At 36.8% G+C, this 13,212-nt stretch overlaps 1 protein-coding gene across 13 annotated transcripts in view; it reads right to left on the bottom strand.

The window, feature by feature from the left end:
- Window positions 1-1,418: 1,418 nt before the first annotated feature.
- The window catches only part of PKP4 (plakophilin 4), a 256,480-nt gene continuing 244,686 nt past the window's right edge, over window positions 1,419-13,212 (bottom strand). For 9 of the 13 annotated variants that reach the window (XM_072612041.1, XM_072612043.1, XM_072612042.1 and 6 more), the window contains 6 exons: window positions 12,833-13,028; window positions 9,459-9,543; window positions 9,219-9,336; window positions 6,402-6,530; window positions 4,403-4,476; window positions 1,419-2,483 (listed from right to left, as the gene is read on the bottom strand). In XM_072612041.1, coding sequence (XP_072468142.1) covers window positions 2,235-2,483; window positions 4,403-4,476; window positions 6,402-6,530; window positions 9,219-9,336; window positions 9,459-9,543; window positions 12,833-13,028 — 851 coding nt within the window. In that variant the 3' untranslated portion in view covers window positions 1,419-2,234. The remainder of the gene's footprint in view (window positions 2,484-4,402; window positions 4,477-6,401; window positions 6,531-9,218; window positions 9,337-9,458; window positions 9,544-12,832; window positions 13,029-13,212) is intronic. The other 4 variants (XM_072612045.1, XM_072612046.1, XM_072612044.1 and 1 more) reach the window with 3 other exon arrangements.

The raw sequence follows: 13,212 nt of genomic DNA, 5'->3' as shown, positions 1-13,212 counted from the left end.
GCAGCCTGTACAACCTGAGATAGGTACAGGATTTCAAGTGCTAGCCTTTCATAGTGAAGAATTGGGCCTGTGTGACTACCTGGAATAAAGCTCATGAGGAGAGGTCACTAAAAGCAATAGTGATTTAATGGAATATAACTAGGTACAGGGACAGGTGGGATCCTTTGTTGTCTGTTTTCCCAAGTAATGGAATTCAGCTTCCACCAAAAAATGTTCGCTCGATGAAAATCCAAAGCTGTCAGTGATGAAGCAGAAATACTCATGGTTAGCTTCTGGAAGGGGTTTTCTGAACTTGAGATAATACTTCTAAAAAATGACCCAGGAAAGTAGGTTTACATTTACATTAAAAAAAAAAAGTATTTGGGAACTGGCAACTCCTTTCTAATGAAATTAATATTTTCATTTCACTTCAGTTCTTTGAGGCAAAGTTCCAAAGGCTTAATGGGTCAGGAAGGCACTTTCCAGTATGAATGACTGCTCCCCCTCGTTCTCCCTCATTGGTCATGATTAAATCTCAGTGAGTTCAAGTTTTAATTTACATTTCTCAAGTGACAGGAATCAGGCAGAGTTCCTTCCTATTCTTAGAACAATTTCTTGGAAAAGTGTTTTCCCTTTGGGTTTCTTTACAGGTGTAGTCACAAAATACGTATACACCTGCATTAATCTGTGATTAAACAATACACTCTCATGATTTGCTTCCTGAGTTTCTGGGGTACAGATCATCCATATAAAAATCAAGAATTGTGCTTGACTGAATTTGGTGGCAGAGCTCTCAAGGTAACAAAGAGCCATACTATTGAGATTGGGCCTGATGCTACCTCTTCTCCATCACTAATATAAAGGAAGGAAGCAGGGAACTGTATATAGCTTCATATTACGGGAGCTATTGTTTTGAGTCTTTGGGGATAAGCCCCCCTACTAAATGACATTCTTCCTTTCAACCTTTTCTTGAGGAATTCCAACAAGTTCCAACAAATGCACTAGATGAAACCACTCATTGTTAAAACAATCTGTAGTTTTGGGGCTTTAAAATTCATTAGTACAACAGGAGAAAAGGCTAGATACTGTTCTCATATAACTATTATGCTTTGTTACAAATTACCTAAGTAGAATCTACATCAAGTGATTTGAAGTCAAGTTGCTAGATCTAGTTTCTTGGGAGCTGGGGTGGGGGAGGAGAGAGAGAGAGAGAAAGAGAAGGTCGTTTGCCTATGACACAAGTAGTCAAAATAAAACATGATAAAACTTCAGAATACATGAAATTCACAATAGTTTTTCAAGGAAAAAAACATTAAACTAGAAAATATAGTGAGGCATCATTCTTTGATGTTGTCAACCGGGCATGAAAATGTTTAACTGGATAAAACTAGGAAAAAGTAAAAATGGTTTAATATATTTAAGCTGCTTACAACATGCAATTAGATTTCACATTTATTAAATGTTTCTCCGTATTACACACAGAAAATAAAAATGAGCAGGGAACACTTTTCCATGGATGAAACTTCCACATTTATTTTTCTTCCATGTGCATAGAAAATGGCAGTGAAGTGTCCTATGAAAGAGGCAGGGAATGGGAACAGCACTGCTCTACTGGACTGGACTTTGTGCTTCCAAATTACACTATTCATTTTAAAAACAAAAAAAATATGGTATTTTTAAAATTGGTAATAGTTTCTTGGGTCTCCCATTTGTTTTTTTAATTGTTAGCTTCTGAAATCTCTTTTAAAATGACACACTGCATTACAAATGATGGCACTTTTAACCAATGTGGCATTTCCATATTTACACCAACAAAAGAAATTTACAAGACATAATAGCATACAATCTTGACATTTAGTAATAGCAATAAAACAAGAAGGGCATCCATTTTATTTTTTTTCTGTACAAACTATCAGAACATGACTTTATTCACATAAAAATCATCTGTAATTTGATTTGATCTACACATTCTCCCAACTCATTTTACCCATTTCTCAAACCTTTCATCACATTGCCCACACCTTCACCACACTACAGGAACTACAAGTAATTAGATCTAATACCTAAGCAGAGCTATAAAGTTCTCTTCCAATGCTTTCTTCACTTTCCCAAAAATTCCTCAAAGGAAAAAAACACCTCTTCCCTTGTTCCTTCCATTTCACTTGCATGTTTCACCATCCAATCAACAAACATCTCTCCATCTCAATTGAAACAAGGTTAAGAAGAAGAGAGTTCCTCTACTGAGCTTCTTGATGCTACACCCAAGAGTCCGGTGACCCTGGGTACTGTTCTGCTCTATAAGAAGGTCGTCTAGTGGAATAAAAGTCTACATAATTCGTTGTTGATTTCAGTCCATACTGTGTTGTGTAATCAGTAGAAGCTGGAAAATGAACTCGATCGTCAAAATAAGGGTCTTCATAGCTATGAGGAGACTGCAAATACAATCTGTATGCATCAAAGTTCTTTCTGTTGGAGTCATCTTGACTATAATACAGCTGTGGATGCTGTTGACAAAATGAAAAAAATAAATAAAAGTAATCTTTTGAAATGTGAATTTAAGGAAAAACATGTGTGTTCCTTTTTTAAATGTCTAGGACAGTAATTCATGGCCTCAGGTTGGAAAAAAAAAAAAAACAGGTCATGGAGAACCCGGTACATTTATTATAAAAAAGACCTTAAATGATTTGTAAGCCCTAATCCCCCTTCAGCTTTGAATGTACAGGTGAGTAAACTGAGCTGTCACTTGATGGCATCACACAGAAATAGAATCAGGGATTGTAAGAAGACCAGATACCAGGTAATCTATATCTGGATGCCTACACAATGAAAAAGAGGGTTAAAATTTTGCACATGTATTTGGATCGGCCAGGACACTGCCAACCAACCATATGCTTTGGTACAACAAAATCATTTGGAAAAAATTTTTTAACTTTTTTTTTTTTTGGGTGGTAGCGGTGGGATGGGAGGGCATGAGACGGTAAGATTTAATTGTACAATCTCTTTCGAAGTCAATTTTCAGAATTGTCCTCAGAGGCTATGATGTTATTTTGGTTTCCCCAGTTCTAAAAGAGACAAGTTCTCTGCCTTGCTCATTTGTTGAAAATAGGCTTTTGAAATTCTGCTTACAGGAGCAAAGGCAGTCTTTAGTTAAGAGAGGAATAAGGTTAAGGGGTAAATATGGATAAAGAAAAAGCTAACATACTAACATACGTTTAAAAGGTAAAGATACCTGGTCACGAGAAAGGACATGACAATGACAGTGTATATCATGCTACCTTCTAGCATTTTAACCATAATCATTCTAATTTTTTTCTTAAAATGGTTTAAAAAAACAAAATTAGGCTTGATGGTTCAAATACTTCCATTCTCTCAACACTATGTCAATTTCTTGTTACTTTGCAACACTTAACAAATTACAACATATGATATCAATACCACAACACACAATTAAATCTCTAATATTACAGCGAAGATTATGTCTAAACTCTTCCTTTTTAGCTTGTTAGAGATATGATTCTTATAGTTCTTTAAAAAAAACACCCCCACCCTTTACCCCCACCCCCAGAAACTACGATATGATTGGCTCAGGGCAGATGAAAAAGACATTCTTTGGTGGTGAAAGTTGTGAAATGAGAGAAGGTGTGGAACTTCATTATTTGGAAGTTTTAAATCACATTTTTTTTTTTGGGGGGGGGGAATGTTTTTGCTTAAATTGTAATAGAAGGTAATAAGATGAATTAGATGACTTCTTCAGGTACTTCCAACATTTTAATTCCTTAAAACTCTGGTGGGATATAGAATAATTCTTCAATGGCTCAAGAAAAACCTCAAGTTGTTTACAAGATTGGCCTCAGAGACAGAAGGAAAAACAACACATGAAAGGAGAGAGCTGAGTTGACTTATGTCCTTCAATTCCTACTTTAGCAAACTAACTTAATCTTGGCTTCAGTAATTAACCCAGAGCAGCCAGGACTCAATATGTCCTATACATCCATTAGTTAGGAAAGCTGTAGAGAGTCCCTGGCAGAGGAGAGTGCTCTCACAGAAGTGAACACTGAGGTCAGAGAAGGATGTGGTCCCTAGCTCTTCCCCACATAGAGGAAGGAAAAGACTTTCAAGCTTAGATGAAAAAATAGGCAGGGAAAGGCTATCACAGTATAAATGAATCTCCAGTATGTTTAAAGACTTCTCAGAATGGATCAGGAAAGCAATGAGTGATTGCTTTCCATCATCTGTGTGGTACTGTTAACATCAATTCCCAGAATGAAGGATATGGGAATGCTTCAGAAAAGAAATTTGCTCAAGCAGCTGATATCAAGCGAAAGGGATTCTACTCAGTGGTGTGGGCTTAGCATAAAGACTTTTATTATGTGTTGTTGATCCCTGCTATCAGCACTCTTTTAAAATGAGATTGCAAATTCACCTGTAGCCGTCTATTTTGTTCTCTTGCTGGTGAGGAATAGGAACTGATGTAAATTGGTGAAGGTTTGCTGGAGCCTGTAAGAAAATATTTTATGAAGTTAAAACTAGTTCTTCATCACTTAGATCCATTAGCCTCTGCAGTTTGACTACACTATGGCCAATGATGTCCTGAGTTTAAGCCTGGATAAGGCCTACTCTTCTCTGTAGCCCTTTCAGGCTTATAAAAGTCAGCATTTTGGAATCAGAGACTTAACTTGGCCTCCATTCTCTTATGAACCATCAAGGACAAATGATTACAGAACATACATGCCTCGTATACTTTTGTGATAAAACTGCTAATGGAAGTTGCGACAATGCAGAATTTATCAGAAAGTTTTCTCCTTCACTGCTGAGCAGCGTGAACATTTCAGATTTCAGCCCCCTGGCTGAGGTGTGATTCAATCTTTGTAAACATGGGCAGCTTCGTGTGAAGGATCTCGTTTGCTGGGTTCTTGGGCTGAGGCTTTGCCACTTGGGCTACAGAAGGACATCTCAAGCTGGAAACAGGAGCAACATTTGTCTTTCTAGGATTTCTAAGCTAAATCATTAAGGAAAGGAAGAGAAGTATAATATGCCAACCTGAATGCCTCCAAAATATCAGTTTGAGTTAATACCCCAGTTAAGAGAGAGGATTAACGTGAATTCAAAGGGATTCATTTACAAGACATAAGTATACATGTGATATTCTTCCTGCAAGTCCAAATGCCTGTTTACAGTCACAAGAAACAGGCAAATTAGGGATTTGTCCCTGGGAGGGTCCACGAGAAGAGTTCTGATACTGTAATTAGCTCTCTTTACTCTATTTTTAATGCCAATATAGATTCAAAACAAAATGAGGAAAAATAAAACATACCTGGGACAAATTAGTTTATTGATGCAAGTAAAAGAAGATACAAATAGAAAAATTAGAAAGGTTTGCAAGCTGGAAAGGATCTTTAAAACAAAGCAAGCTGCAGCAAATCTCAAATAACAAATACAGGTTTTTAACGTTCATTTCCTTGGAAAGAGCTTAATGTTTGAAATATAGCAACTGCAATGTTATGTAGCTATTAACTGCCATAGTAACAATACACGATTAGTAAACAGTTGTGTGAAATCACAATTTAAAAGACAACAGACCGAGTGAGATTACTCCCCCAGCAGTAGTTAAGCTGCCACCAGCTTTTATTTGTTTCTTTTTAATAAATAGGCTTTTTGAACATGACTTGTCCCTCCCCGCCCCCCCTTTTGTGGCTCACTCTGCTTTATTTGAAAGCTTTAGGTTACTGTAATTTACAAGACAGTCAAAAGTGTGGAAAATATGAAATCTTAACTATTCAAGGCCAGATTCTCCAATAAATTCTGTGTAAAACTTTCTATATCAGGCATGAAAGCATTCATTTAACAGAATAGTATTTTATCTATTTAAACTTATCATTCTCATGGGAGATACATTTGACTATTTTCTGAGTCTGTTCTCTGCAAAGACACATATCCTTCTTGTTCTTATTCATGAATTTTGGAGCTTTGCCACTCTAAGATATAGCTGAAGAAAAGTCATAAAGAAAGCAGAGTTTGGACACATGCAGTAAAAAGAAATAAAGTGACCATAAAAGTGGGAAAAGAGCAGAAATATAAGCAACTGTACTACAGAGTAGTTAGAACTCATTTCCCATCTAGATACATGCCTCTTTTTACATATACAAAATCCTTTTGCAGCCAATGACGGCCCTGAATTTTACTAAATTAGTACATTTTACTTAAAATCACAAAAGGACCAGGAAATAGCCAGGAAAGTGGGGAGTAGCAGATGCAAATGGAATACGGAACTGATTATCTCTTGGCTGCTGTTGGGGGAATATCTCAATACAGGAGCGAATGACTTTTCAAATAACTCATATTATAGCTTCCCACACGGAGTATATGTTTGGAAATACACAGCATTGCAAAGTAGTGCATCATACACCTAACTGGTATCTTACCAGCATATATGCCTTTATGTATGACATCACCTTGGCTATTGTAATACTGCATAGATGGCTGTGTCCTATCATACTCAGAGCGAGGTTCTCTAATTCCTAACAGTGCTGGTGATGATGATGTGCTGCCAACTGAAGAGAGGGGGAAAAAGAGGAAGAAAGAGAGAATGAAAGGAAGAAGATGGTTAGTGTCTCAGCAATACCCTCCCAAGAACAATAAAGGTCAGTGATTAGAAATAACCTAGCAGCTTGATAATAAAATCAGACCTGGAACTTGCTGAGAATGCAAGAGAAGTCAAGCATTTAACAAGAGAAGAAGCAAAATACAACCAGCTCCACCTTGGAGCTTGGGCAGACAGTCTGCTAGTAGAGTTAATACTTCCTATTATCTTAAATTATAAGCTTCCCTGTTATAAAATTGGATCTGAAGAAATGTACAGTTCCCAATGGCTTGAATTAGGCTTTCAAAATTAGGTAAATAAGAATATATTAGTTACTCTAGAGTTATATTTGCTATTTTATTAACTTATTTCAGATGTTTATAAAAACTTAAATCACTGAAACATATTTATTGAATTTCTGCATAAAGGGAAGATGTAGTATGCCTGCTTTCTGAGTATTCCAAAGATACTCCCTTTCGCAAGATGGCATGATTACAGTGAGAAGCACCGGGATTTTAGGACGATTTCAGTTGTCCTCCAGTCTAAGTTCTAGGAAACCTAACAGTCTGGGCTAATTGAGAGACCCCAACGAAATTAGAAAGATCTGCTCTTTAAAAAGATTTAGAAGTCTACTATAATAAGGGTCAAAATACTTAATGATAGGAAAAAGTACCTACCTATATTTTATTCTTTCTGAAGAGTTGGAGGGAATAATTCAAATCTGAATGGGGAACTTTTACACAACTCATTTTTTCTCCATTCTTAAACTCACCTTGCTTGCAGTGTAACTATCATTAATTATCTGCTAACATGGCCAAGGGTAATCTTTGACAGGATGCCTCAATCGTCCTTGGCAACACTAAGTTTGCAGTGAATTGTATTTGTTTGGATATGACTAACATAAATGTTTGTTCTACCAGAGGAAAATGAACATAATTAGGAGTAAAACTTCAATTCACATGGAGTGGATCTGCATTCAGTGCAGATAAGCATGCCACTGGAAATGTCAAATTTCTAATCATTGGCTTAACTAAGATGGTACCAGCACAGGGTAAGTGCTTACTAGCCTATTATCAGTCCCATAAGCAAGATTAAGAAATGAAAGTAAGAAACTGCTCAAGTACTGAATTACCAAAGAATGATAACTATGGGAATCAAAATGTATCTTATTTTGATATTACGTGCAGTATTAGAACTATTTGCATACATGTCTTACTAGGCGCCTGTACAAACACAAATACCTTCTGGCATCTCACCTAAAATTCTCTTACAGCTATTTCTAGCATCCTAATTCTCTAAAGAAGGCTGAGCCTTCTGAGAAAGCAAAGTTGCCTTAGGCTAAACTTGTGAGCTCAGGAAGGAGGTGTAAAATAGGTAGGGGTTTTCTTAAAGGAGCTAAGCACAATTAAAAAAAACAAATCTAAGGTATGTGTGAGTCTGGACATAAATCATTTCAAAAGATTTTTCAATATAAAGAGAGAGCAACTAATCTCATTCTTTTTTTAGTCACATTTGTACACATGAGAAATAATCTCTGCTGCTACGGACAGTCTAACTACAACAGATGCTAATTCGGAATAAATTGATACAAAGCACAAGAAATCCACTACTGTCACCTTTTTAAAAGTTAAGAATCACATTTATCAAATTCATTTGTTGGTTTAATAGTCATTTATCATGCTTTTCTATTGGTCTTAAAATGGACTTGCTTTTCTCTCTGTGGTTAAAAGTCCTATCAGTAAGAAGGAATAAAAAAGAGAATTCCCAATTCACATTGCTAGAATAATTGGGCACCTGCCTGTCCCTGTGACACCTGACCCTGACAAGCCAAAGACTATAAATGTCATGTCTATGGTTCTTTCAGTTACAGGACTGGACCCTTTTTTTTATCATAAGAGTTTACACATTAAGAAAGAGCAAAGGATCACTTATCAGGTGATTCCAACCTAAAATATAGGAGACAGTTCAACAGTCCACAGGCTCCTTACTAAAAAGCAGGACTTCTTAACCTTTTTTTTTTTTTTTTTGAAGCATATGAATCCCTTCTCAGAAGAATGTTTTAAAATGCATAAAATCAAATACCCAAGATCACTAATATATTAATAAGTTTTTAAGAGCTCTTACTACCTAGTTAAGGCTCTTGGCTTTGGAAAAGGTGAGGAAAATTTGGACAGAAAGAAGATTATAATCACTCTCCCTTGCAACAGAGAGAAATAGCTAGAGGAGAACATTGTTTTTTTCTAAAGGGGTAATTATTGTACTTTCCCTCAGTTGGAGAGAATATAGAGGCCTAATTTCTTTCTCCAGTCTGTTCCTATATTTAACTTTCTTTATAGTTAGGTGGGCTAACTCATTTAAAACCATACATGCACAATAAAATATTTTACTCCTCATCCCCCAACCAAAAAACCAAAACACCCAATCATCACCAAATTTGTGGACCCCAGGTTAAGAATGGCAGCTTTAAAGGACAAGAACAGAAGATCTAAGTAATTTCTAGAGATAACTGAAGATTAGTGGAGTTAGTAAAGTCTTCTGTTCAAGGACTGGAAATGGTAGGTTCTAAAGTAGGCGTATGTAGTCTTCTCCAGCCAAGGAAAAAAAATGGCAGTAGAGATAGAAATGAATATATTCCTTAAGAGCCTGTTTCCCTACTGACCTGATTGAATGATAGGTGACATCTGTTGGTTGGTAGTTGAGAGGGAAGGGTGTGATTTGAATCTCTCACGTTCTAATGTTGATACAGGTGTAATAAAATGATTTTGATTCCACCCATCCTGTGGTGTTAAAAGAGAAAAAAAAAACCTTTCAAATTGGATCATGACATTGTTACAATAATTTATCAGGAATGTGTTTTAAAATGAATGCTAATTATGCCAGAGCTATCACTGTACTTCACCTTTTTATAAATGCTCCGTAGGTCCCGATATTGCCATAATGTGTTCAATACCTGGGCTGCTGCTTTCACCACTTTCAGGGATGATCTATGTAGAAGAGAGTTAGGGTAATGAATTCAGGTCCTTCTCTGAAATAGTCTGAATAGCAGAATATCAAATTCCACATGACAGAACTCAGTTCACAAACGAGTGAACAGGTCACCCTTCTAAGAACTCCAGCACACAAAGGCTGTTTATAAAAACATGAGTGCAAACCAATGTTTGGGAATTGGTCACATTGAAGCTTTGAGAGGAGGGGGATACTCAGAAGTGAACATATAAAGTAACTAGCTTTTCACAACAAGACCAAAGTGTGCAGAACATGGGTTAACCAATGTAGAGAAAGTGTTCCCTTAGGTATCAGCCACACAACTTTTCTAGATCTTAACTGTCCCTTTGCCATTAACTACTATCTACCTCCTTCATCCTGGGTGTTTAAGGAAGAGTGGTCTAGAGGCCATATAAGCTCTGAAGACAAAATGAATTAGACCATCATTTCCTAGCATTTAATGAGCATGTCATGGGTGCTAATGCTTCACTAGCGCTGTGTTTAACCTTCTTGTGATGGACAAAAGGCACACGAAGGACTGATATTTAGGAAAAGTGACAGTTTTGGCAATAGCTATTTGGGAATTCAGAAGAAATCACAAAACAAGAACTCAGAAAGTCAATCTCCAGTATGCAATTTTTTTTGAGAACAGAGTTTAACATACAAAATTTGACTTTAGATGTAACCATTTGATTTTGTTGGAGAGTAAGAGAATTTTGGAGTTGGAAAGGACTTCAGGGGCCGTCTAGTCTAATCCATGTCCAAAAAAATCCATGTCCTTTACTACAATATAAATGGCCATTCAAACTTGTTTGGAAACCTCTAATACCAGTAACTTGCCTACTCCTGAGGCATCCTGTTTCCCTTTTGCAAAGCTCTTATTTTTAGGATATTTTTCCTAATATCAAACCTATAGTGGATATGGCCTGCTTTTCCCATTACTTCTGATTTTTCCTTTGGGAAGCCAAGCAGAACAGTTCTAATTCCTTTTCTAACTCCTACCATTTTGGTCAAATCCCTACACCTGTTACTAGTTATAAAACGGAGCTGTAAGATTAGAATTGAATAAGCAGTAGTTGTTCTCCCTATTTTTTATTTCAGTGTATAATGACGAGACATCCTAGAAAGCTTATTCAGGTTTGGCTCATCGCAGCCTTGTGAAGTAGGAAAATTTTGGAATTCCTCCACCCCATGGACCAGAGTTGCCCAATCATCCTTACAAAAAAATGATAAAATCTCATTAAGTCAAACTAAATTAGTGACTTAATTAGGATTAGTCATTTTTACAATGATTTAATTTAAATTTAAAAGAAGAATCACAGAGGCAGTGATACAAACAAATAAGATAAATTCCAGGTCCCCCAGACAAACCATTCAGGCGTACTTTTTGATGGAGAACTTTCTATCACATTATTTAGTTACTTTTTCTTCCTCTGAACTTAGTTTCACTGTAACAACAGAGCTCAGTCCCCTTCTTTAAGGGCAAAGTTGATGAGACAGCTACAAAGTCGTTAAGTGGTAGAGCCATAATAATGTTCTTATCAAGACTGGGAAAGTTCTTATCAGTGGAGTAGCTATGTGACACAGTGGGTAGAGTGCCAGGCCAGAAACTTACTACCTCAGTGAACCTGGACAAGACACTTCACCTGTTTGCCTCAGTTTCCTCAACTGTAAAATGGGAAATAATAGCACTAACCTCCCAGGATTGTTGTGGGGATCAAATGACATGATAGTTCTTAAGCATTTAGCACAGTGTCTAACACAGTGTAAGTGCTATATAAATCTTAGTTATTATCTTTATTAAAACTTCCACAAACAACCTCATCAAGCAAGAATTTTTTAAGTCTAGGATCAAGAGGTAAAGAGGCAACTTAGTTCCATATGAATCATATTTCTTTACAGATAGTGGAAAATTTTCTGAATTTTCAAAACCTGGACTTTAAAAGCTTAAGAATTTTAAAAATAGATTATATGATATTTATAATAGTAATATCTACTCCATGCTTGTCAAAACTTCCTTTATGCCTTGCCCGAGCATTTTCAGGGTTTTTCACTTGGCTAATGAGTGTGTTCTGTTCTTGTGTTCATGGTGGGCCCTCGGATGGGGCTCCTCTGGTTTCTTCATATTGCTCATAATTTCACACTTTATCTTGGCCCAATTACTCAGACTTAGTTGAACAGTAGCAACATTTTGCACTTGACTACCCTTGCTTTAGAATCTCAAGGGGGCAGAGAAGGGGAAGATGACAAGAAGACACATGGGTATCCCTTGTAATTACTGGTGTCACTTCAGAGTTGCCAAGCACTCATTTTTTGATTAGTACATATAAAGTCTATTTGCACTCTCCACCAAAGGGGCTTTAAGGGGCCCTTCATTTTGTTATGTGTCTTAGTTTGGGGCTTGCACTAAAACTGCTAGGATGCTTTGATGTAGGGTAATTTTAGGCAGAGTAGGCTTATTTAGGATAAGTTAATATGTTTTAGGATGCTACCTATTTCAGGGTGACAGTTATCCTGCTCTTCTGAGAGGCTTATTTATCATTATGGTATAGGAGATGCCTAGCCTCCTCAACCTGAAATTTCTTTGAGGAATTTCACTGATTAAGTGGGCTTAACTCAATGAGTAAGCTAGGGCAACTTCATAGCCTTGACCATTTTTACATCCTTTCCAAAATATTCCTTGTGCTACTGATTTTCTAATATCCCTCTCTGCTACTTCCTCAATTGGGTTTCATGTTGGAGCAAAGAGGTACTACACAAACCAAGAAAGGGTGCATCTAGGTGCTATATGATCAACACTGACTAAAAGGAATTATTTCAGTGCTATATTATGCAGCTGAAAGTGGAATTTTGAGGCAAAATATATTATTTATTATAGCCAGGTGCAGATCCTGGAAAAAGGGGCAAGTGAACAGTGGATAACTTCTAATCTAGATTATCCTTAATATTCTATTTTAAGTTTCTGCTTATTGTCGCAGGAGGTTCAAGCAATGGCTCTACAGTATGCTACCATACAGGAACATGGCACTTTAGAAATGATGGCAAGGAAAAGAGAGTGGCAGGTGTTGTAATAAAATAAAAACAGAAAGAGGAATACATGCCAGATAACTGCTCTACCAACAAAACAGGTTGCAGCTATGGGAAACTGGGTAAGTTTAGCAGCTTGTAAAGAATGGAGAAATAAATCTTTTTCAGGAGGAAATTCATTCTTTATGAAGATCCTTTCTCATAAAGTGATGAGAGGAACACAGTCCTCACAGTGGTGGCTCCTTTTGACAGAACACTTGCCTGTCCCCTCTCCCTTTCGTTATGTTCACTAGTTTCTCGATCCCTCCAGTGTCAGCCAGGGCTTTGGCATTCTCCATGTTTTTACTGGTGACCTCATGCAGAGCACAGCAGATTGCTGCCATGGTCTCATCAGACAAGATGCTTGGACCATTGCCTCCTGGAAGACGATTTACCAGGTCTCGCATAGCATATTTACCTGCCAAATTACAAAAATTAAATTCATTTACAAAATGTACTAGCTACTGCAAGATTCTGATGGTATAGGCTATGTATCACAAGAGATAAATTCTCAAAGCAAAAAAAACAAAGGCAAACCTCACAGCTAAAAGGAAAATGACAATTGTTCTAAACAGTTATCACAATATTCAGCATTTCCTTGA

This window comes from Notamacropus eugenii, chromosome 5, assembly GCF_028372415.1.
Source record: "Notamacropus eugenii isolate mMacEug1 chromosome 5, mMacEug1.pri_v2, whole genome shotgun sequence".
Taxonomy (NCBI): Eukaryota; Metazoa; Chordata; class Mammalia; order Diprotodontia; family Macropodidae; genus Notamacropus; species Notamacropus eugenii.
The sequence above is the reverse complement of the archived record's forward strand: the minus strand, read 5'-3'. Positions and strand labels throughout refer to the sequence as shown.